The sequence below is a fragment of the Varroa destructor genome, unplaced genomic scaffold, assembly GCF_002443255.2.
Source record: "Varroa destructor unplaced genomic scaffold, Vdes_3.0 BEIS01000005.1, whole genome shotgun sequence".
Taxonomy (NCBI): domain Eukaryota; kingdom Metazoa; phylum Arthropoda; class Arachnida; order Mesostigmata; family Varroidae; genus Varroa; species Varroa destructor.
The window spans coordinates 37,549,135-37,574,398 of NW_019211458.1; the positions used below are offsets into that span (position 1 = coordinate 37,549,135).

General features: G+C 40.9%; 1 protein-coding gene and 1 long non-coding RNA gene across 7 annotated transcripts in view; one reads left to right on the plus strand and one right to left on the minus strand.

Moving 5' to 3' along the window:
• Nucleotides 1-25,264, plus strand: part of pHCl-1 (pH-sensitive chloride channel 1) — a 58,125-nt gene that overhangs the window by 26,026 nt on the left and 6,835 nt on the right. Inside the window, exons 4-9 of one of the 4 annotated variants that reach the window (XR_015329030.1) lie at nucleotides 2,431-2,484; nucleotides 4,477-4,664; nucleotides 10,353-10,610; nucleotides 12,975-13,082; nucleotides 17,226-17,411; nucleotides 22,778-22,986. Coding sequence is in view for 3 of the 4 variants with exons in the window: in XM_022808513.2 (XP_022664248.1) it covers nucleotides 2,431-2,484; nucleotides 4,477-4,664; nucleotides 10,353-10,610; nucleotides 12,975-13,082; nucleotides 17,226-17,411 (794 nt within the window). In the remaining variant the exon portion in view is untranslated. Of the gene's footprint in view, nucleotides 1-2,430; nucleotides 2,485-4,476; nucleotides 4,665-10,352; nucleotides 10,611-12,974; nucleotides 13,083-13,430; nucleotides 13,988-17,225; nucleotides 17,412-22,777; nucleotides 22,987-25,264 lie in introns of those variants that run through there. The other 3 variants (XM_086990880.1, XM_022808513.2, XM_022808514.2) reach the window with 3 other exon arrangements.
• On the minus strand, nucleotides 710-10,357 carry LOC147755644 (uncharacterized). Of its 3 annotated transcripts, none has more exons than XR_015329037.1 (4): nucleotides 7,325-10,357; nucleotides 1,814-1,912; nucleotides 1,302-1,381; nucleotides 710-866 (listed from the first exon to the last, which is right to left on the minus strand). It is a non-coding gene; the product is annotated as an uncharacterized LOC147755644 (long non-coding RNA). The 3 variants fall into 3 exon arrangements; XR_015329038.1 differs by having other exon boundaries at nucleotides 713-866; nucleotides 10,087-10,357; XR_015329035.1 differs by having other exon boundaries at nucleotides 717-866; nucleotides 9,853-10,357.

Genomic DNA, 25,264 nt, shown 5'->3' on the forward strand with positions numbered 1-25,264 from the left:
TACGCTAAAAGTATGTTAATTTTAATATTATCTAGATATATTGAACATTTTTGAGTAAATCGCTATCTGATTGAGTCTACTGGAATGTTGAAGCGTTCGATTGCTTTGTTCGTCGATCGGCCCGAACGTCCATCGTTCCTTCTCGATGAAGCTATTCACTATAGAATATCCCGCGATTCGGACACGGAACAAACTGTTCAGTGTCGGTATATAGTTATTCGCGTGTGATGTTTCAATAGTTGTTTCCATGCGTAAAGAAAAAATTCATACGTATCGTGCTTGTCTAATCAAAGAAGCTGGTTTTCGGTTTAACAGATGGCCTTTCATTCTAACGCTGGTCTGCCTAAGAAACGTCAGCTATTCAGCAGTTGACCTTATGAGGTGATTGGCCCTAAAATCAAGAACACCTGCCGCCAGCAACAGGTTCTAAAACATACGAGGCTACCAGAAAGTCCCACTTGGATCTGCGATTACTAGGACCCTTTTATCTTTCGCTGACTAAAGGGATTTTACCACCTTTTTCATGAAACTGCTGCTGTTGTTTGAACCGTACGCTATAGGATGATAGTAACATTGGTGAAGAAGCCTCTATCAGAAGCGTCACTTCTTGGTACTTGCACTAGTATGTGTGTTCAGGAGATCCGGATCTGACTCGCGCAATAAATAAAGTTCTACAAATCGGCCCGTTCCACTTACGGTGTTGTCGCATATAAGCTCACAGGGGTAACACGCGTTGCCAATTTCCTTCGATATTTAGCATATCAATGAAAGATTGCTGTTTTTAGGACGATCCATGCCTCCTATAGGTGAATCCAGATCCATGTCGAGAACCTGCTGCACGGGCTTTACTTGGACATTTGAGGAATCTGCGTTCAACAGATGTTAGAGACAACAGAGTCCGTAGGTGATGTGCAAACGGTGATCAATTTTGTTATAAAAACTCAATACTCTGGACCTTCCTCTTCGTCGAATTGTGCGCGCGTCAGAGCAACTCGACTTTTCCATATTTGCTACATCAGTTACCTACCATGGATCTGAGATTTTCTGAATTAGACAAGGTTAATATATTTTAACAGATAACGACCGCACTAATGATGGATGTGTTATATTAGGGAAGCGATCGAGAGGGCTAGCTAGAGGCTGCGGGAAACGTAGCACAAAGTGAAAAGAAATAAAAATAACACTAACCACTCTTAGAGTATATAATATATGTAATATAGTACATAATTGAACATCTCTGCGAAAATCGAGCAACAATAACACAATCAATATATTTTACGTGCAAAAATGTTATCGCTGACCGCGATGCTGAGTTTGACGTTGTTTCATCACGATCTTCTCTGAATGAGACCTTGTAGTAAACTCACGAATCTGTAAATATCTATTAGATGCACAACATTTTTAGACAACATCCTTGTCATGCGCAGGTTTTACGAAGCCAATTGTTCAGATGGGAAAGAAGGTGAAGCGGCCATGTTGATATCTTAAGCACAGTATAGGCTATACATTACTTAAATTTGGTTTCATGGTCGCTCTGTGAATGATGATCCGATAAATACATTTGTCTTTCATCGTCTTAGCCTTACTAGCAACTGAAGATATACTAAGTGTAAGATCAGTTAGTTCTATTTTAAATGCTCTACAAAGACAAAGTCGCATGCGGATAGCGTTTACCTTATAAATGAGAAACAACTGTACCTAATCAACCTAAAAGTCGAATCGAAATTATGGACAGTGTGTCTTTGTTGAAGCAGTAATTTAACCGTGAAACTTTTTTTGCTCTCTCTCTCTTACCGTACGATTATTTACGTACTTTTTTGTATGTATGTCCGCCAATTTCATGCTATAGGCCCATGTAGATAGAAGCTATCCCAGATCGTTGTTTGACCTATCGCATTGGTGCCACACTTGACTAGAGACAAAAGGAAAGGTTAAAGGCAGGTTTTCTAATGTCAGCGGAACGTCAACCTTTTTTTGCATGCTTGTTGTGCTTTTTCGCCAGACTTTACGGGACGCTAGCCTATTTGCAGTATAAGTAACAGATCAAATGGCTATCAAAGACGGTTTTTGACTTTGCAAACCTTGTGCAGAGCTAATACGCTCTAAGTAAACAGTATTGCAACAATCAAATCTGCCTAGCAAACGAAAGTCGTCGTTGTATCTAGCGTAAGTGAATTTATATTTACGTCTTAATAATGATTAACTATGGTTCTAGCTATATATTATGTTGATTTGTAATTGTTATCAGGGTCGTGCTCTTGATAGCGTCGCACAAGGAATTTCCATGTGATTGAGACAGTGTTTTATCGCAATCCATTGTTATCATCGATGTAGATCTGTCGTTAATAGGCGCGATGGTTGACATAGATTTGCTGCTAGTAGAAATCATTGGTGGTTTCTCATCGATGGTCAATTCGATCCCTCCTTTAGGCCTGGAGGACGAAACGAAGGACGACGAGGAGTGCACCGAGTACTGTGATCAAGGCGAGTTCCTCCCGTCCTGCATATCTCTCTGTTTGTCTATCTGTCTGTCATTGTAGACATCGTTGCATCTGTGTGCCATCACTTTTCGATTCTCTTAGATCATCCTTTTTAAACCAGAACTGTGTTGGCTGTTTTTTTTTCTTCTTTTTGCTAGATCGATACGTCGTTGTCGATCAGTGACGTGTAGCTATCACGGCTATGGCAATTCGAGTAGCATCAATAGTTGCGATGGGTAGCATCACGTCACTGCACTCTGTCAAAATGTATGCAGTAAATAGGTGAACTAAGTATCCTCTATTATAGTGCATAGTAGAGTTCTGACAGCGTTCTTTAGAGGAGTGCATGCTTTGTCTGTGTGGCTCTATACGTACGTATAGGCGTATATATAACAGACGGATAAGCTGGTAAAGAGATTTCTATCTGAAGTACGTTAAGCTAGCCAGAACTAATAAATAGGTTAGGTTGGATGGTCGTCATTGGTCGCGCAAAACGAATATATATATATATATATATATAATGTAATAAGGCTGATTTTTTTATGGTGTGGTTGAGGTTTTTGGTAACACAGTAAAAGCTTAGTAATCAGTAACAGTAGTAGTTTGTTTCACTTCGTTCCCTTACGAGTAGCTCACACAAGACCGAATGGTTGAATCTACTTGGCACGCTCACTCCAAACCTGATAATGAAGTCAAGCTTAGATAATGGGCTTACTTCCAGTTGCTATATCTTTCTGTATATATATGAAGTGGAATATGTGCGACTTCATGCTTTCTTCTAACTTATTGTTCTCTATTATATAATGTCTAACGTCTAGGCCTTTAAATTTCTAATCATCAACTTCTCAATCCGTCAATAGAAGTTGACTTGTTAGACGAATTATTTCTAGTTTTCATTAACTATTTACCATACATTTATGACTCTAATCTTATATTATTCCCTGCAATGGTCTGAATGGTGAATTCATATGCCACTACAACCAATACTATTAAACAGCGATTGCCCAGTTATTTCATGCATCGAGTGCCGTTAGAGGAGAAGGGTTTGTAACTAATAGAATTCACAGGCGCGTCTCTTCCGAAAATCTTCGAGCTTCAGATCGAAACAGAACACGTACGAAAGCAAATCTGGTCAGCATCACACCTTCATTGAACTGAAAAGTTTGCTAAGCTTTCACGCCCTTCATCGATAAGCAAAATATTGTCATATAATTAGAGTGCGTGCCTATACAAACAATACATGGCCGTAAATCATAGACACGTTGACAGATAAGGCCTCTTGAAAACCATCTAAAACTGACGACATTTAGACTTCAAAGATTAGGACAGTTATTGGCAGATAATACCGATAAAATCAAATGCATAAGCAATCTAATCATGGTCCCCTTTAGCATGCCGTTAGCTTGAGCAAACCCAAAAAAAAATCATACTCCTCTATATTTTAGACGTATATTTATAATCTGACTTCGGTACATAGCCATATTTTGCCAGGTTTTATCATAGCTTGATAGCAAATACTGGAGCTTGTAGCTTTGTTCATCGATGATCCAGGCGATACGTTAGGCGCAGCAGATCTTTTCCCGTACTATTATTTTGTCTCGAATACTATAGTTGTAAACTATATTGCGTAACTGAGGTGCAAATACTAACAAATACATATATTTTAACCGAGATCTAATGAGCATTTCGCGGTCCGTTGCTGAACTAAGCTGCGATACGTTCGAGCTCCATATTTAATCTCTCTCGTTTCTAGCACTAGGCAAACAGCTTTACAATTGTATGAATGCGAGAAAATTTGTTGCGTAGCTGTTCTCTTATGTTTTATTGTTTCTGCGTTGCCGACTCGTTCCGTCGAGACCTTGACTGGTCGAGCGGAATAGGCTGAAAAGTAGGCCGAGCCTGAGTGGCAGGGTAGGATTAGCGATCACGACGGTAACGATTATGTTTGCTACGTGATCATCTCTGTTCCTCTGTCATTTCGTTTTCTGTTCAACAGGGGAGTTCAAGACACCTCTTAATCCTGTGCACATGAGTCTGCGACTATACCCGAACGGCACCGTAGTGTACACGATGCGCAGGCACATGACGTTGGTGTGCCAGGGAAATTTGCAGATTTTTCCTTTTGATAATCCGAAATGTCCATTCGCGGTCGAGTCGATGTCCTACGAAGACACACAGCTCAAGGTTTGTTCGTTGATGGTATATATATAGAGAGATTAGGTTAAATTAAATTAGATTCAAGTAGAATGTTTAGCGTGGCGAATACTTGCTCTGGTCAACCGCATGCTGAAACGCCTAACGGCACTGCGGGACGTAAAACTCAAATCGTTTACACTAACTATCGTTACTCAATGTTACAAGCGATGCGATCGAGTTTGAGAAGAGGACGTAATTTTCTCAAACTTTTTTTAATAAGGGACGAATCAGATAATCGATGTTAACAATATCGAACTTGAGCGGAAAAAACAGAAGGAGAAAAGGCAGCCTACGAATATTCGATAGGCTGTGCAGCGAGATTAACAACACCTACGCGACTTATGCATTGAGCTCATCGATTTTGTAACTGTAGTCTGTAGTTTCGCCTACTTCGCTGCAACTCGAATTAGCTGACTCGATAAAACTCCTACAAATTGTCGATGGCGACTTTGCAACCACCACGTCGCTGCCAGACATCATGCAAGTTGTTTTTTATCAAACTTTAAGTGCGCAACTTTCCTTCTGGTAGCACATCGTTGAACTGTGTTGAGCAAATCAAGTTCTCGAACCGTATGGGTTCCTGTTGAACCTATTAAGTAATGAGTTGAGTTCGGGTTGCTTCTTCGTGGTTGATTCTGATTGAAAATTTTCTCGCGTCCTTAGAGCTCTTGCCGATTGCGAATACAACAACGATAACAATGACAGTAACAACAATAGAGAACAACAAGCAACAAATTCGACAGGATCAGACGCCGCCGCCATAGAAGGTTAGCTTTGTGATTGCAGCATTGCTGCATCTACTTTCATTCGTCCTGGGGCATCTGCGTACGTCGCACCAGCAGGAACAAAAAAAGCCGAAGGACATTACCTGCTAAAGGGTATCAGGATTAAAAGCATCGAACGCCCGCGTATAGAACGGACTTACCAGAAAGCGACTAGCTCGAATATCTAACTAGTAAGAACTATTCAGCAGGCGAATGAACGGCACAGTACGTGAGTGCATGATTCTGCAATGCTACTATCAGTGGTAGCGTTGAATTGTTAATACTGTTATAGCAAGCCTACCCCGGAAGCCCAGCGCCGAAAGGCTACCTGATTAGCTACCAAACAAAGATGTTTTCTTAAACACGGTCCTTGCTTATAGCTTTATATTATGGTTACAGTTTATCTTCTAAAAAGAAGAAAATAATTTTTATCTTTTTCGGCTGTCTACAGAATTCTCTAGAGAGGCTGTAGGGGGCCTTCACCTGCCGTCTTTATTGGCTTGCCCCGATAAACGACTTAATTATTGTTAAACAATGGATTGTCAAAAAATTAAATGTTATTTCTCTTAGCAGGTACATTAATACCTATACTGCCGCGTTTTTTCATTGCCTTCTGTGCAGAACACCCGTAAACAACGTATGACAAAGCAGTGTAGCTGCCTAAAGGTGCTATTAACTCTATACGTTTTATCGCCAGGCAAAGTTATCAATTTGCCCACTTTAGTGTCGATTCTTCTAGCTGGTTGTCTGCTAACGAAACATTCATTGTCGAACGTGTAATTTTATCGCTACACCTCAAAACCCTCAAAGGTTCCACTGGCCTACTTCCCCCAGTTCGGCACCCCGGCACAGTACACGAAGTCCGACTGGCTAAGAGCAGGCGCAAATACGCTACCCCTTACCTGCTGCGTTCGCTTGTTTTAAGATTATGCTAGAGCATATTTCTTTGTTCACTGTTTGACAGCGGTTATATTTCAAAAACGTTTCCTGCCTGCTACTGACAGAAGCGACTGCTCTTACTACCGCAGCCCCCCGCAGCTGATTTTCTAGATAGCCTTTGATAGGCTGAAACCGCTATAGATTTTCAATTGGTGGTATCCATCACCCGTTCTTGTTGTCCTCGCGCGAATGCTGCCTGGTCCTATTAAGCGTGCACACTCTTTACTGTCTCGACACGCTGACTGTGTCTGTTGTAGATAGCAGTGGTTCACTGAAGTGAAACACAGGAGACAGATATGCTTAAGGTAACTTAGTATTTCAAAAATTATTGCTATTAGTGGAAAACACGTAGAAAAACAGCTTTAGCGAATACGCCATTAGCGCACCGATTGTCCGATGAATACAAAGCATATCGCCTCTGAATCAGTCGTGAAGCCTTGCAATTGGTGTTAATCTGCAATTATCGTTAATCTGAGTTGATCAGCGGTGCACTTCGGCGCATACTTTGAAGAAGAAACTTGGAAGTTACCATTCGCAGGTTATAGCACGATCGGCCATTTTGTTATGTTATCTAAATACTGCTCAGTTGTACATTTGGTTATAGTCACGTCTAGACATGCCGTAATAGCAGCGTGCTTTTTTTCCTGGTGCAGTCACTTCTACCTCACAATGCCTAGTCTAATCAACAAAGAGATTATTCTTTTTGGCATAACTTATTTCATTGCCCAATTTCGTGGTCAGTCATACCCTACGTTAGTCTAAGCGAGGGTACGTGCTGATGGCTTTCAAATATCTCCCTACAGAGAATGTCGTTACGATCATTCATTGTTGGTATATTTTGGCTATCTCTATTTCACCAATGTTATTTAATCTATTCAATCGGATGATAGTGTCATTCTATATATATAAGTTCTAACTTGGAAAATTTATTATATCTTTACTTACCTTCGCTCTGTTCTTATATAGCTGTAGACGTGCAACATTTTTATCATTACTACTCGACCACCTTATCTAACGGGGTGTCCCTATCGCGCGGCCGGCGTGCTTTAAGGCTTAGTGGGTTTACATTGGGCTGTCTAGTACTCTCAGGAATTAGTCATCGTGCTGAAGCAAATCGTGCTCCTCGGGCAGTTGATGTACTGATAGCGGGCGTCTGCGTCGTCCAACCGGACGGATGTTCAGTCACTTCAACGTCGGATTTGCAAATCCTTTCTGAACGGATTACAGTTAAGGAACGTACTTTCATGATTCCTTCCGCTAGTACATGTACGCATGTGCTCTAGCCCATACTCCCAATTCAAGAAATAACAGGCCATCAATCGCTGTACAGTTCCGTTTACGCTCGCGTGGCCCGACGACAAGTTATAGGCATTAAGTCCTCGGCTCATTTTGACAGAACTAATTGTGGTGCCCTCGGACTAGCGCGGCACGATGTGTCTTGGTTGAGGGTGAACCCGCTGACCGTCCATCTTCACCGCCGCCCACCGAGGACTGACTAACTGATGCGCCCCGATTGATGCATTGAAGGTGGTATTCTTGAAAGCATGAACTTGCAGTACAAGCTTCCAACATCGCAGTGCCCTTCACTCATTTTCCGTACCTTCACAATCGCAATTTGTGGGCGCTCCGCACTGCCAAATAGTGACAGGTGTTCATTCTTTTCTGCGCGGGCCTCCGGGAGCGAATGTCGCACTTGTCCGACTCATAATCTCGGACCGCTCGGAACTAACTTGGTGTGGAAATTGGCTTTTGTCGCTGTGCCAAAATATTGAAACCAGCTTATTTTACGTTCGTCGGATGTTGGACAAAGACACTTAAGTTCAAGCTCATCAGCTTAGCAATTTTCGTTCAGCACGCACCAATATTTGAGTGTCTTTTCCTTCCTTCTGTGGCGGCAAAAAATAACCCAGCCTCCTTTAACGCAAAACGGTCATATAGTTCATCCTTGAAAGCGTCCTATATAGTCGTTTCGCATGTACGAAAATTGAACCACCACTGGGATGCCTCTTGCAGGTACTGGTCGCCCGACCATCCGCAATCCTCATTCCTTACGTAAAAGGACCTATAGGCCGTATGTCAGTTTCGGCGACAAGGTCCAATCGTCTAGGCAGTGGAGAAGTTGGCTGTTCATGTAGCTGACAATATAGCTAGCCATCTTACCGCTATCATAGGATGAAAGGGATTAGTTTGGCTTTCTCGTTGGTTGGCAGGAATGAACTCTTCACAGCCACTAGCATTGATCTTATGTAGGTGTAAATGTGTATTGATTCTTAGATTAAAAATATAGGTATCTTTCTAGGAGGTGCCTAAATTTCTGGTTTTGGACATTACATTAGTTACCTACCTATAGCCATTCACAAATCTATCTATATATACCTTGCCACAGGTATCCGTGTATAGCATGTATATATCACATCCCCCTATTCAGTAAAACAGAACAACTGTACTTAACTTGATCTAAAAATCCGATCTACAAAATATTGTATTGCCCTGATTTCCATACACGCTGCTAGGCATTCTATATCTAATTATATCTAAGTTACGGATAAAAAGTGGATTACTATCACACATTGTATACACGACACATCCGCTCTAGTTCGCAGCAGCGAAACGAGATTCGTTACTCTTTGCATTGCGAGCTATGAACACATATGTTTAGTCGCGTAAAACCCTCTGCATATAAAACTCTGATGCTGTTGTTATATACGTCTTTGAACAAGCGACGAATCGAAGTTCTCATATGTTTTCATGGGGCGCAGAACTACCTTCACTATACAGTACAGTATACTGTTACTCATTGTTTTGTGCGATGTGGTAACCTTGGCCCTTGAACGACACGCCTAATCGACCCCGTTGTAGCAGGAAATCCCAAGCGTATGCTAAAGCGGCTCGTCGGCCGGACAAACAGATCAGAAAGGTCGGAGTAGGCCCCTTGCCCACCGCGTCACCCTGCTATACAACCGCACCTCTGTGCCAGGTCAAACGAAGCCGGGCTTCAGCTAAGCAGATCAAGGCGAAGAGATCGCAGTCGTCAGCGACAGCTGAGTGTATTTCGTTCATAGTTCACCGTCACGTCACGTTTAATGCTCGGCTGGCCAAGCGGCGCGGCGGTGCCGGCTTAACTTACACACATCTAGAACAACTAGAAGATTCCATATACATTTAGCACACTGTAGCCAAAGTCCCGATGAAAACAGGGGCGGCAACGCCTGCAGGAACTTCCAACTCTTCGTTTGAACAAGTTACAAGGCCAGAGATTCATGATATCGTTTTTTAAATAGAAGTTGTTCAAAAGAATCGATTATCGTTATGGGTATGCTATGAAGCGCCCGGCGACTCGCCTTCGGAAAGTCGTTCTGTAATGTATTCCGAATTCGCAGGATAATTCCGCGCCTAGCAACTTCCGGGTCAAATTCATCATATTATATTCTATACTGTTTACGGGGGTAGATAAAGCCATTTCTTTGGCTTACCTAGTCGTTGCGATGTGTGCTTCCTACGAAGGATTAGAGTATGAAGTGAATGTCGCCGGGTCTATTGGTTGGGATAGACTGTGTAACACGATAGCCAGAGCACGACGTTCTTCTTCTGTCTGTAAGAGTTCACACTTCCGCGAAGAATGCAGGTCGATCGGCTTCATACTAACCTAAAGGTGATCAGTTCAATCGGTGCCTAGGAATTCCATTAAGCAAATAGCCAGCTAGTACCTTTAGAAATCGAGTGTTTCCTTTTCGACTTGTTTCTTTCTTGTATCCGTCTTGTGTGCCTGTACGCAACTTCCACTTAGTAAGAGTATCGCGCAGGCAGACGTCTGTTCAGAGGAGCCAAATGACTATCATGTTGATGTAAGCGTATTAGATCTTGTTAGAATATTTATATTAGTAGCAGTTCAACTAAACTAGGTGCAGGTTACTTTGTAACATATCAACGAAGTATGCTTAACGTTTCTTCCATTATTTTTCATACTCTACAGATCGACTGGTCGGAAGAGGATGAAAATATCACGCGGGCGTCATCTTTGCGCGCCCTTAACGCATATTTGGCTAAGAACGAGACAGGATATTGCGATAAACGACACACATGGAGGGGCAATTACTCCTGTCTTCGGGTACTGCTCGTATTTACCAGGGACAAATCATTTTATATTTCCACAGTGTTCGTCCCTGGTATTGTGCTTGTCACCTCTTCGTTTATATCGTTCTGGCTTGATATCAACGCTGTACCAGCCAGGGTAAGTACGTGTTAAGGCTAATATTCGGCCTGCGACAGCATTCATGTAAGGTACGCATACAAATGATGACCGCTTGCCTACGTACTGAAACGGGTCTATTGCCTTTCGTAAGCAGGACATATGATATAAGCAACTTGAACACACCAAGGGCCTGACTGCAAATTTAGGCCTATTTATTTGAGCAGTGTTATCGATGTCTTCGTTGTTATCGTTGCCATCATGGTGACTATAATCATCATCGTCATCATCAGAAATATATCACTCATGGAACCCTAGTACAGACGGTAGGATCAAAGGTCGGTTGCCAATAGCAGGGCTTTACGCAAATAGGTATTGAGAGGTCTGGCTATTCTATGTTAGCGTATATTATCTTTTAGATCGCATTACACAAAAGACCACATCTTCCCCCGTTAGCGGTCTGTTAGTCGTTGGTCTACATAATGCTGTTACCAGGTAGTATGCTTTGAAGGGCTAACATAAGCCAAGATAACTATTTTGTTGGCTCCGTCTTTATTTCCTGCACCTAGCTGCGTATCATGGTATCCAGGTAGAGATGTGCAGAACTTTGTACGTTTGTTCATGTACTTTTGTGTAGATAGGTGCTCGATATACGTCCCACGTGGACGCCAACTGATGGTAGCTGTACACACACCTGCCGTGCTAGACATATACGAGCACAGGCAAACAAAGAGATTTAGGATCCAGGTCACAAAGAGATGAAGCGCCCTCTCCACCACCTCTGGCTACCGTTCCTCCTCTTCGCGCTCGCTATCAAAATCTTTCTCCGCCCCTGTTTCTTGTTTTTTGCTTCTTTTTCCTCGATTAATCTTATTGTCTCTTTCGCCACCTTCTACTTGACTGGAATTTCAAATTTCATCGTTTTTTTCGTGGTCCCAGTAGAAGGCCTCCGGCCGTCCTGGAATTCGATATTAAACGTCCAGGGCACGGCGACACTGCGTGCCTAAACGATTTGGCAGTCATATTTGCCGGGCCAATAATAACAAACTGACTACCGCGATATGGCTTTTAATCGGAAACGGACAGGAAGAGTCATAAAGGATGCTTCATAGGGACAAAAATCGACAATTTAATAGGACGGAAAGGAGATGAAGAACAAGATGACGGAAACGCGTAGACGCATCTCGATTGGAAATGCACAGAAAAGCGAGCATTGGGACGTGATAATGATACGCGAGAGTATCGCTGTTCAGGCAGACGTTGAAAAAAACTTTAATCGCTCATATCCTTGGAACGATAGCAACAAATAACGATGATATTGATCGAGGTTCTGAGGAATGCAACAACAATCAACCAGAAGGATATCTTTAGGGTTCTGAAAAAAAAACGGAGAACGATCAAAAGAGAAAAAAAGCTTCTGAAGAAAAGGAGATTTTTTTAATTCTGATCACCGCTGATAAATGGAAATTGGCGTTTCATTTATTGAGTTCTTTATTAACATTAACAAAAACACGTAGATACTAGCCTAACCCAAAGTCAGCAGTATGCTTTAACTTGCGCTTGAACTCATTTGTCGCCTAGCAATAACGCAATATATGCTTCGAATATTTTTTGAAAAACGGCATTCCTGTTGTAATCATTGATCTTAATCAGATTAGCGAGTTGTACTAAAAATGTTTACTTTTTACAAAAATAATAATTGTACAATAGACATTTCTAACTGTTAGAGTTCATATATATTGGTTTATTATATAATAAACGGATATTATATATTCGCCTATTATATAGTATGTCCATATATTTTACAGTTATTTCCCTTGCCTTACTTGTAGATCAGCAATTTGGGCTATGGATAAAATTTTAAGCGTACAAGGTGATTCCACAATAAATGCCAAATCTTCAAGGAGCCACACTTGTGACTTGTAAGGTTTCATCAGGCCATTTTATGGCGAAGGCATATATATAAACTTATATTTTGAGTTGTAATTGTTAGGGAAGGCACGATCTTTAGTATTTTACTTTTCGACGTACGAATCAGTCAGTATTAATCTATCGCAGCGTGTGTCTGTGTAGCTTTGAAGAAACCTTAGCACGCAATACTATTAGAGTATAGTTTCGGGGTTCAGCTATAGCACGTCAGGGCTTTCTGAAGCGCACCGGCTCATGAAGGTTATCCTAGGCAAAGCTACTTCATGAACGTTAATTGTCCTTTAACGACATCACCTATAGATCGATATTACTTGCATGTTCCAACCAAAAAAAATTAATATGCTGCTTATGAAGAGTTGCTACACGGATCGAACGGAATTAGGTGCAGTGTAGAAATTCTCTATAGACGGTTACAGCAGAGGTGTATAGTTATGTATTTAGAAGATTTGCTTATTTTTTCTTCTCGGTTGATTTTAGGTGATGATTGGTGTGACAACCATGTTGAATTTTTGCACCACGACAAACTCGTTTCGCTCGACACTGCCCGTCGTCTCGAACTTGACCGCTATGAATCTTTGGGACGGTGTAAGTAACATAATTGGTAAATCGATATATGCTTGGCAAACGCATCGCCGATGCGCTTGTCAGCAATTCATATTCTGTCAATGAGACTTTGCTAGATAAACAGTCAATCTGATAATAGTAATAGTAATGGTAATTCATACACGACTGTCAAGTAAGAGTTGACAGAATATTGGCCCAGCAGCCTTCGATTACTGAATCGTCTTTATCATTTTACAGCCCCAACATATCTATATATGCTTTTAACATCTTAGATTAACAAAAGAGCAACTACAATGACGATTTTTCTCAAGTTGTCTGGATCAAGTGCCTTTTAATGTGCCCTATTAGAGATCCAGCTGTTTCTTCTAGGTAAATTCTTAGACCGCTGCGCCTTTTACGTAATCGGCGACCAACAATAGATTCTTCGCCAAAGCCGTCCTCGGGAAAGCAAAAGGACCAACCAAGACGATCATCTGAAAAAAGCATCACGATTCTAAATGTGTTGCTTGCACAGCAAATCTTATTCTTAATTAGTCCGGTCTCTGTATACGAGTACATCCTTATTTCGAAATACAAGACCAAAGCAGCTTTCCTCTCGTAGACGGTATTAACTGCATTGCTACGATACGAATGAATAAACGTTCGAAAAATCACCTGAAGAACGTTTAATAACAAAGAAACTTATTAAAACTGGCGTTTATGTTATCGGTATCAGATAACTTTAGTGGTTTATGATTGAATGTAAACATTTCTTTTATTATTATTCCATCTTAGATCAGCGTTGAGCGGCATTTGTGCGCATTTTATACTTTGTACATTTTATGTAGAAAAGCAGATTTGGACAAACTTATCTTAAATATAAGCCGAGTTATGCAACACTGGCTGTTTATCCGTTTCGAAATAAAAAATAACGATATGTCCACTAATCTCTGCCTGTGTTGTCAAGTTATGCCTGTTGTTTTCTAGCAACATCTAGCTCTTCTCTGCTATTTGATTTTAATATAGAATAAAATTCACCATTATTTTGAAGGTTACAGTTGTGTCCGTAAACGCTATCGCCAGTACTCTGTCGTGTTCCGCACTGTTGTTCGTTTTAGTAGAGGTGGCAGTAGTCGCTTTGTATGGGTTAGAATTCGCTTAGAATTTAAGAGGTCGCAAAAGGCGGCGCTGAAGAAGGACCGTGTCGCCCAGCGTCGACGAATGTTTCTACATGTATCATTAGTTCCGCCTGATTGCTTGGGTAAAGATCCTATTGGGAACACAGCCAGTTCGTTCATATTAATTTCAATATACACACACTTGAGCACAGGCTCAAGATAAAATGTTTGCTGCTAAAAGCTGCCATACTGTGGTGAAGCTACGGCGGACCAATGAATTTGATCAATTGAAAACTCGCGCAATTGGCATTATTTAGAAAAGATTTTCGGTTATTTCATTTATCCAGCAGCTGTACGCCAATGCTACGATGCACAAATAAATTATCTAAACAGTGAAGGTTTTAAGTTCGTTAAAAGGCCTGAAATCCCATTTTTGTTTATGGAAAAATTGACAAGGGGACAATTTTTTTTTCATTTCAAAAGCGTTCCGCTTAAACGCTAGAGAAATATGGCTGTGCGTAGCATCTATGTGTCAGTGTAGTAGGACCTATCCTACAGAATGATATTTATACTGATTGACCGCGCATCTGTGTGTCTCTGAGCGTCTGCTTGCAATGAAAACAAACATAAATAATATTCCTGTACCGATTGTAAACAAGAGGCACCTGCTATGATGCGCTGGACAACCATGAATGTGCTTCAACTCGTAACGGATGAAGGAAAATAGTGCATACGCTTGTATTTCGACGATAGGTCGAAGTCTACGATGTATATATTTGTTTCTAAATAATCTTCAATTCAAAGAACTCGTGTCAACTGTCCCAAATCGTACGCATATGCTGCACGTTATAACAGATAGTTAACAGCTAATATAATGAGATTTAATTTTATGCTACGTTGAGTTACATGACGTGCGTAACTTTTTTCTTTTGTGTTTCTGCGAAGTGCATCCCTGTACGTGCGATGATTTGCATCAACCGTTGCTTACGTTGGGGCTCTGTAACTTCGTATTTTACTACGCGATAATTAGCTTCAAGTGCTACAGTAGAACAGTATAAAGGAAAAATCAATAGTCGCAAATGGGCGGGAAAGCAGGCGGCTTTCGAGGGAGGATTTATCAAATGGAACTTGGTCCTTATTGACAAACAGAGGTCCACTTTACCACACCACAACGATTTACTGTTGGCAGACCCCACGCAAACTGTTATTGATGGATTTTACAATTCAATTGAAACTCCGCGTCGTTACGATGTTTGGCAAGAGTTATCAAAACGACCGAACAAATTATATATTATCTCTTGAATGAGTTATGAAAATAAGACCTGCTTCCGCATTTCCAGTGGATGTACAAGCAAACCTTCGTTTTGCTTGTACATCATAATAGTAATATTGTTAAAACAAATGCTACCAGGTCCGAAAAATAGGATACACACCGCAGCTCAAGTCGAATAGTTTTTAATTGTACTCAGGTCAAATGGGATTATCCATGATTCTTGTATATTCAAAGCGAAGTAAGCACAAATGTGCGTTTCACGTAAACGTTTGTTTGATATTCTGTTAAACAAGCGCATACTTGTAAACATGTGTGTCTTTATGCATCATCATGGAATAGGTATTACATTGCGTAGTTGTTTAGATCAAAGAAATGCACCTCGTCTATTAAAAAGCCAATATGAAATCTAACTACAAGTTTTTGGGCGCGTGCTCATTTTTAAATTGACAGTTCTAATGTTGCCTCAGGCATTGTGAAAAAGTTGACAAACGTAATCGTACAGAAGAATGGAAAAAAGCAAAAAAAAAAACGTTCCAATACTAGGTGTTGTCCCACCGTGACAGATGTGACAACTTTCGTAACAAACGACCGTGCTATATGAATGGGGTTTATAAATGCGGGTCGCAAAATCGCTATTGTATGTCGCTAGCGATAACCTTCGGTGAAATTAGTGACATCACAGCTAGGAACAAGGGATGTATACTGACGCATTCTTTCGACAGAAAATTCAGCCCCTCCGGTTGACAAACATATGTGTTATCATCGAGCCGAAAACAGTGTCCACCTCTTGCCCTGACATGAGATGTCCTATACAGAACACAAAATTATCAACACGAAACAAAACAGATTTTTCCATTTAATCAACTGGAAATTAAAATCGGCACCGCATAACGAACAATTTTCAGTTCAGCTGGGATAAAGTAGTCCAACTACTGATAGTAATGCGGATCAGCTTATAAGCCCTCCTAATGCACGAAAATGCCCGTTATGCTCAGAGCAGAAGTGTAGATTAGGCTAAATGTAATATCCGAAATATATCTAGATGCCATATATAACATACTTTGTTGAACGTACCGAAGGTGAACTTGCATGCCTATAGGCACTTATGCCTGTAGCGCTATTAAGGCTGTGAAAATTGTTCTGCAAATATGGAAGCTATGTTATAGAACTTGATACGAGCTAAACGTTTTAGAAAATGAACAGATCTGACTATCGAAAAAATTATTATGATTTCATCTAATTGATGATTTTTGTATTTCTGCGTAGACAAGAAACAGCTATTGTTTTCCAAAAAAAACTCGAATCAGGTGGCCAAGATAGCAGTTTTTAATATTACTTACAGATCAGCGTTAATATATTGTTGACACTTTCTTTTGTTTTTTTTTTTTGTTCGTATAGTACAGTGCATGTTTAATATGTAGTTGACAGGTAGCAAAGTATTACGAAACGACAATGCTACCGAAATGTATCGAATAAATAGAAATAATAACGACTTCATTTTTAAGCATAATCAATCGTGTTTTTTAACACTAACTTAATTTGGCAGCCAGAATGAAAACCCTGTACATGAGTATCGAACTTGGCCTTTTTCAGTTTGTTCTTTGTCAATTCATGAAACTTCTGTATGCTTTGTTTTTCTAAACTAGTCAAAGATGTCCATTTTAATAAGCGGAGCTACAGTCTACGAGATGTCCGAGATCGCGTCGTTGTATCAGACAAGAATGATCTGCGTATGTAGCGCATGGCTAATCTCTAACACTTACTAGTGTCTTTGATTCCCCCGTTCGGTTACAGGTATGCATGTTCTTCATCTACGCATCGATGTTGGAGTTCGTAATCGTTAATTACTTATATCGGAACCTGGGACAGCATCAACGCCACAGGCGTTACAGCTATGCCTCGTCCGTTGCCTCGAAAAACCATCCTCAGGCGACCCCACTCCTCGCTCAGCAGAACAACAAACACAATGTCTATGTTAAGGTTAGTTGAATTGCCTCTTTCTAGATAGCTGCGAAATGTGCCACCACATCTACATTGCGGGGGTTCCAGTGATACATAGTTTTATGTCTTACAAAAAAGCAAGTGGTATTAGTGCGGCAGAGAAGTATGTACATACATGCATGCATACATATACATCTTTGTCATAATTTGTCGCAGTGTGCAGTCAAAAATTTTGACAGAAGTTCACGTTGTCCTCGAGGAGACTGAAGTTTCGGTTGGTGGCTTTCGATCGATAGATCGTTTAGAGAAATTGCCTTGGCATCAAAAGTTCTTCAGTGTTTATTGCAGAATGATAGGAGGCTGAGGCTTATTTTGGCATTAGTTTTATCACATTACAGCTCAATCCATGAATCTATATAACGTGCATCTCGATCGCAGTGCACCGTTACGGTGGCACAAATCGTACTGCATTGTGGTGTTATTATTTTTTCAGCGCCGAGGAATATATACACTATTTCTATTTTTGTTCTAATTTATGAAGGCTTGGGCATAGTTAGTTTGTAAGTAGAAGGTTCGCTTTACGCTGGTTTTCTCTTGACGAAGTTACGGTCCAGCTAAAATTATCGAGAGTTGATAAATCAGGAAGTGAACACAATTTTTCTGGTATTTGACGAGTTTATTATTCGGTGAGCGATGTCGGGCCTTTATCGAACTTAATATTGAATTGACAAACTGGAGAACTGGTCGCCTGCATATTTATTGATAGATACGTGTATAGAGAAGAACTCCTTGTTCGAAATATCCCCTTGATTTACTTAGTGGTCCAACATGGACCGGGAACGTGGCGGGAACGGCATAGAAACAATTAGTAAGAAACCTATCGCAATGTTTTGCCGGGGTCGCGATGTCGTTACAGCGCGTTTATGGTAGGGTTTAAGGACCAAGGAAACTGCACCGTCGCTCATGAAATCGGTGTGGTAACGCGCTAACATGGCGTTTTGTAGTATTTTCAACGTTTGCTTTTGTCCACTGCGTTATCATGTTTTAGTTAACTTTATTCCAAACTCGGCATCATTTTTTGTAGAGTATCAGTGCACAATCCTTTTTTTTTTAATTCCCTTTCAACATTTTTTGGATATTTTCCATACATGAACGAATGCGTTCTGTGTGGCTAGCAGCTACCAATGGGGAAAAATAAACGGCTTGAAGTCATATGAAGCGTATACGCGATCTAAAAGATCTCCTGTAGAACTCTGCGCAATAGTTTATAATGTCTATGCCAGACCTGATGATCGTTAGTTGAACACTGACAATATAAGACGCTGATTTGTGGAGTGGCCTGTGTTTACCTACGAAAATGATTGGCTGTCTTAAACAGGGTAAAGAGGCTTACGCTGCTCAATTTATTATCGTTATACTGATTCGAAATCATTGAGAGTTTTTATTTCAGACTGCCACACTGTCTAGCGGATATATTCAGTTTCGAAGTAATATATTTTTGTTTGAAAGCCCTCTGATAAGCTCACGTATAATATAAAATGATAAGGATTTTTATAGACATTAAACAGGGTATTTGCTCATGTCTTAGAAGCTCCTTATGATAGACTATTGATAATTAAACCAATGGAAGTCCGAGTTATTCGGTCCGGCAGTTTTCCATGGAATCCTGCTAGCTGGTAGTTTTTGAGCGTAGCATAATATCAGAAGCTATTTTTATCATTATGTACATCGAGGAACGAATTTAATAGCTTGTTTATAAAGTTTCATTGTAGACTTGCTGTTCAACTTCTATTAAAATATTATTATTTATTATATTAGCAATAGTGAAATAATGAAGAGATGTTTCGACGGTTTTTTGTACGTGTTTACGAACCAGTTTAAGTGTTTTTAGCATTTTTCATATCGTGCCAAAGCTTTTATTGATATGGACGTATTGTAATACTGATTTATAAGGGCATTCACAGTACAAACTCGGATATATGACTCAAGGCGAGACATTCATTGCCGCTCAGCGAAGCTATTTATTGCTATAAGATTCCTGTCATATATATCCGTAAAATCGGTTTCGCTGTCGCTTTGTGGAATAAGGTAGAAGTCCTAAAGGAAAACTGCAATATTTATTTATTGATTGCTTCAACTACCTAGTCATAACCATCGATTTCTAATTTCGCAGATTGAATTATATGATCATTTTTCTAGCATATCTCTATCGCGAAAGAACCCATTTAGGAATGAATTATCCTGAATAGTGGGGCAGTCGCATATATAGTCATTCTTTTGTAAATGTTAAACAGTCGCACCAGTAAACTCATATCTCTCAGATACGCTTCGGACAGAGTTGGCAAAATTTGCAGTCAATTACTAAGCAAAATTGAGTTGAGGATCGGGCCCGATTCGATCATGCATCGAATCGTGCTGCATGCATTTTATAAGTATATATCTTGGCTATATTCATAGGCGTATATTATCCCTTTATCCGAAAAAAGACATCAAAGTCCTTGTAATAAACATGACAAGTGGAAAAAACACATAACGATTCAGAACGACTTTTAAAGCACGGTTTTTTACTCAAAAACGCGCTATATCAATTGAACTAGGTGCGGATATGTACGTATTTTGGCAAGTGTGTTATTTTTATTGGATTGCTATGAGAAGGCTCTGCCCTTCTGCGTTTCGTCTGTCGAGATTTGTTGTAGTTTCTGCGCACTTGCCAACCGACTTCAAATGACCTTGAGTAGGACAGGCGCCGAAAGAGCCAAACAGCAGAATATGTAGATCACGGTCTTGACAAACCTTTTACCCTTGAGGGTTTGTGGGGTGAAACGCCTCGGGATCTGTTTCCTACAGACCGAAGCGTAGAGTCCCCGCAACGAGCTATGCTCGGGCTGTACTTGGTATATTTGAGATGTTCTTTCTGTTCGGTCTGTTGAAACGCAGAAGTGAAACCTGAGGGATACCGGCTGTGAGTAGGTGAGTTGAGATGAAGCCCATAGAAGAAAAAGAACTGAAGCCTCGGTGACTTTTGCTTCAAACAGACTTACTTTTCCATACCGCTGCTGACGCTGCCGTTAAAGGGAATAGCTAACAGGATGCTCGCGATTTCTATCACATCTCGAGTTTGCGTCATGCAAGCAAAGCTAACGTATGCTATTGCTGTCTCTGTAGATGCAGCCGATGTTGTTTACATCGCTCATGAGATGTGCAGGAATATAGAATACGGGAAACTACGGACCTATGTTTCATGCTATTCTGCATATAGATTTTGGTCTAGTGTGTTCATAAACTTCATATCATAATAAACACTTCCTGTCTTTTAAATACTTGGCGTTATTTAAAGAGTTGATCGCTCCAAAGTATAATCCGCAAAGTAACCGCTCAAGCAAAGTTCGAACGGTGCCATTTGAGGCTCTGTACTCTGGTCATTTTTAAACTGTTAAAAACGGCAACAGAATGTACCCATCTAATTTCCACTAGAAAGTAATCTGCTAGATTTTCTAAAGGCAATTATTTAGTGGATGAGGACGATGATGATGCACGGCCTTGACGCTTTGAGACGGTGCCGTATGCAGAGTTTCAACCGTTACTGGACGAACATGCCATTGAATTTTGTCAGGAACTTGCTAACCGATTAGAATGACTTAGGACAATTTCGAATTATTTGCGTATTAAGGGAAATCTACAGAAGGCAAGAAGTTTTGTATTCTTCTTGGACTGCATAAGCAGGCATAGTACCATGCTTTATCAAGTCAGTTGAAAAAAAATACTTCTTGTATGCAACGCTTACTGGCAACGGAGCTTGCTTCTGTTCCGATGCTATAATTAGTTTATTCCAGACAGTATTTACAGATAGCAGTTTCCCTTGTGCGTTCAATAGGACGTAAAAGGATGCTCTTCTAAAACTCCACGAAATGGTGTGACTTAAGGGTATGTGGTTGTATGTATGTGCCTATAAAGGTTTGTCCTCTCACCTTGATATTTGCATCAATGCATTTACTTCAAGTGTTCCCGTCAATTCGTTACTAGCCCGTCTTCCGGCTTTTACTTTTGCCCGTTGAATGAACACTCTTCTAGGGTCAGTGAGCGATGACAACTTCGTCCTGTTATGAATTCAAACATAGGCCTGCCCTAGCAGGAGCTAAGGCAAGCTCAACGAAAGCTTTTCTTCTTCCGCCATGAATGTCAGGCACGATTCTTTCTGTTGACCTATTGCAAATCTTTGGCTTTCTTCATTTCGTCCTTCCCTCGATGTCGCCTTCAATCGAGATATCTGTTTATTCGCCCGCCGAATCATTCAACGGTCATATATCCCTTATATCAGTGACCAGCCAGAACATCAACAACAGCAGTGGAAACAGCAGCAGTAGCAGTACATTAGGTCATGTCAGTTCTGTCGCTATCAAAAACGCTTTGATTGTCGCTACGACGACAACGACCAGAGAAGCGATACGGCGAACGCAGTGACCGCCCGGTCGTCGACGCTGCTGCTGCTGCTATCGAGTTTCCTTTAAGTCTTCGACAACATGGCGGCCCCGTTTGTTTTTCACCGTAGTTCGTCTTTTCCACGCACTATCAAAGGTTACGACGGACAAAAAGCTCAGGCGGTGAATGATGGAAACTCGATGGCGTGGCGATGTGATTAAATTACTTTGCCATTACCATCAGAGTAATCTTTGCCACGATGAAGGCTATAACCATTATTCTTACGCAACCTGTAACTGCTTCGAAGTAGGACAAAGAACTGAGGAAGTGTAATGAGAGTAAATGACGGCCGACTTAAGATAGGTAAGCTGGAAAAGCGTGTAACCGGTCGGGTAGATCTAAAGCTTCTGGTCTTGTCTTTTGTATTCCGGTCATTACAACTAGAGCTCTTAGAATAAGGCAGACGTGAAACAAGCAAGACACCCATATCTAATAGTGGAAGCTTTATCGAAGTTCACTGTCTATCATTGATTATTATAAAGTGCAGAGACATGATTGCTTCAACTTACCTTCGCTTGCAGTCAATGCATGTGTGTGAAGCTGCGTGCAATAGTATGACAGGCAACAAGATCGTAAAACAATATACAAAACGTAATCTCATGCGATTGCTTGTTTTTTAAATGTTCAAGTTCTTGTTTATAAATAACTAGCAGCAGCGGTAGTAGTGTGTGGCGGATGTATATCGATTTACTAATATACGCTCGAAATGGTTCGAACTATACATCTACGTTTAAAATACTTCTATTATTCATCTAATTAATTGTACGATGCTATTTCACTGCGCATTCAATTACAAGCTGTGGAGGGCGTTATACGTGCGTATGTCTGTATCTGTGCGCATCCTAATATCTGGGGATCCAGCGATGCTTAATACGCTTTCTTTTCGAGTGCTTCTATTATAACGATTCCTTCACCTTTTCTTGTAGCCGTAATTACTCGTATGACCACCGCGAAGATAATGCGCGTGAAACAAATGTAGAAAGGTAAGCTGGCGTTTGACCAAAACCCCGTCGTGGCCCCCTCGACCAACTCGATTATGTGGCAGTCGATCGTCCACAGTTGGATAGCCGTTCACAATCTCTCGGGAAATCTAACGTAAGCGACGTCATCTCAAGTGGCGGTCTCCGAGTCTCACGTAGGCGGCACTTTCAACTATTGACTTTGTTGCCTAATATTACATCCCGCAAAGCAAATGCACGAGGCCGCTAGCTATGATAGCTTTGCTAACACCGTTTTCTCTTACTATCGCCTTTGTTGGAAAAAATCATTCTCCACCTAGCAACTACCGAAGCAACAGTGTATACGTCACGTCAAGTTCATTTCAAGTCACGCAACTCAGCTTGGCCTGGCCTGGCCTGGCCCGGCCCGGCCTACGCAGATTGAGCGTAAGGCCATTCTCAACGAAGAAAGACACTATGCTAAATACGTCATCCTTTACCTAAACAGTAGCTGGTTGTCACGTTACTATTAAATTAAGCTCGTCGAGATGATTCCTGCGTTGCATTGTTAAATTTCAAAAAAACAATACCTACATACGGTTAGTTAAGGCTATGCGCACTGTATGTGCTTGCTGTCTTTGCCGATATCAATACTCAGACAGAAAAATTAAAAATATGGTATAGAAAAATCGAATTTTACGAAACACGCTTGAGGCCTCGGCTTCGCGTTGTTTCTGCCAATTCATATTGTCATGCAGTTGCTCACTGATGCCTCGATACGATAAACACATATTTAATGTACCATTTTCGTATCGAAACCAACACAACGATCGTTGTTCAAGGTACTGCCTACATCTCTCAGTCTCAGAACTAACGCCACATAGAAAGATATATAGGTGAACATTGGCCATATGTTAGCGACCGTCAATTTTGTTTTTCGTTATAATAAACGACACGTGTGGGCTTAACGCCGAAGTTTCGCAGTGAAATGGCATTTTTCGTCCAATCTCTCCGTGTACAATGCCATAATAGAGCCTGATGATAATGGAGAGGATCAACAGATACATAGGTTTGAGATTTAAGACGACGATAGAAAATAATCGATAACTGTGACTGTTACGAAGGTCAAATCAATCGCATTCGGAGATAGGTCGGTAAGACGGTGGTCGCTTGCCACTCTCGCAAAGCAAGATGGCCCTATAGTGCAAACAGTGACAAACCATTAAGGGCGGGCGATTTTCTCAGGAATATAGGTATTTACTATCACTGTCTGAGCTATAAGACTATACCAGGTGTAAAAGTTGGATGGAAAATGCACTGGTTCAAAATTAGGTATTTTTTTCTTTTTATCATAGGTTTTTGTTCAGCTCGAATTGAAGGAAAAAACTCTTTGCAGCAACTTCGGTGAATCAAACTATAGTTTTTCATGTTTTTTTTTTTCTTTATTTTTCAAATGGCAGAATGCCAGTTGGTAGCAATGAGTTCGTTCTATGCGCCCTTTTTTCTACACATGTGTGTGAGAGCTCTTTCAATTATAAACCTGTTCATAATAATACCCAGACTAGGATAATACGGTACTTCAGGTCCATTATCAGAGGGCATTCAAACGATGAACAGCATATATATGTATATACAATGCGACTTCAAAGCGTTCGATATGCTGTTGTGCCCGCACGTAGACTATCATGTTGCCTGCCCCATCGTGTTGAAATCCCGGTATCTAGGCAAATTTAATTTTTTTTAAGGTTGTTGACTAGTTTGGAGATACCTGGCGCCGTGTCAAACGGCCTTTATCCTTGCAGAGCACTCAGTGCCATGATCATCCTAGCATTCCCTTGACCTCTAATATCGCTTCCTGTTATCCACTACTCCACGTACCACCACAGCCATGTATGTCCGGCAATTCCGGGCTGGAAGTGTCCCCTTTTCGAACATCTCTTTTCCAAAACCGGACACTTGCTCCTCTTGAAGTAACGTTTCCGATGAACTTAAACGACCGTCAGTATAGTAAACGGCGTTGCTCAAAATCCACTCGAGTAAGAAAACAATGCGAAAGTCAAATAGTTCGAATGAAGGTGTAATGCGCGCGAGAAATCTCTGCGTCAATAAAACAGCAAAAGCGTTACAGCCGTGCATGTATTTGCAGTGTACACATAGGCAGTGAAGATTTCTTCCGACTACCTATATTGCTTGTTATTACTATCAGTGACGGGTGCATAGCAGTAATACGAATGGGTCCCATGTCACAGTATCCCATACTCGACTCGTATTCCGCTTCTCTCTTCGGGATCTCGCAGGTCGTCTACGACGCGTTGTCGTCTCCAGGCAGGCCACCTTGCGAAAATACTGTTGCACTTTGCTCCCATACGATCAATGATTAAAGAGAGCAGTTCACTGCTGTGGGAACTTTCGGGCAAAAGACTTTCTGATTAGAATCGGTGACATCAAGTTATTTTAGGGTTTCTTCGCTCCTGG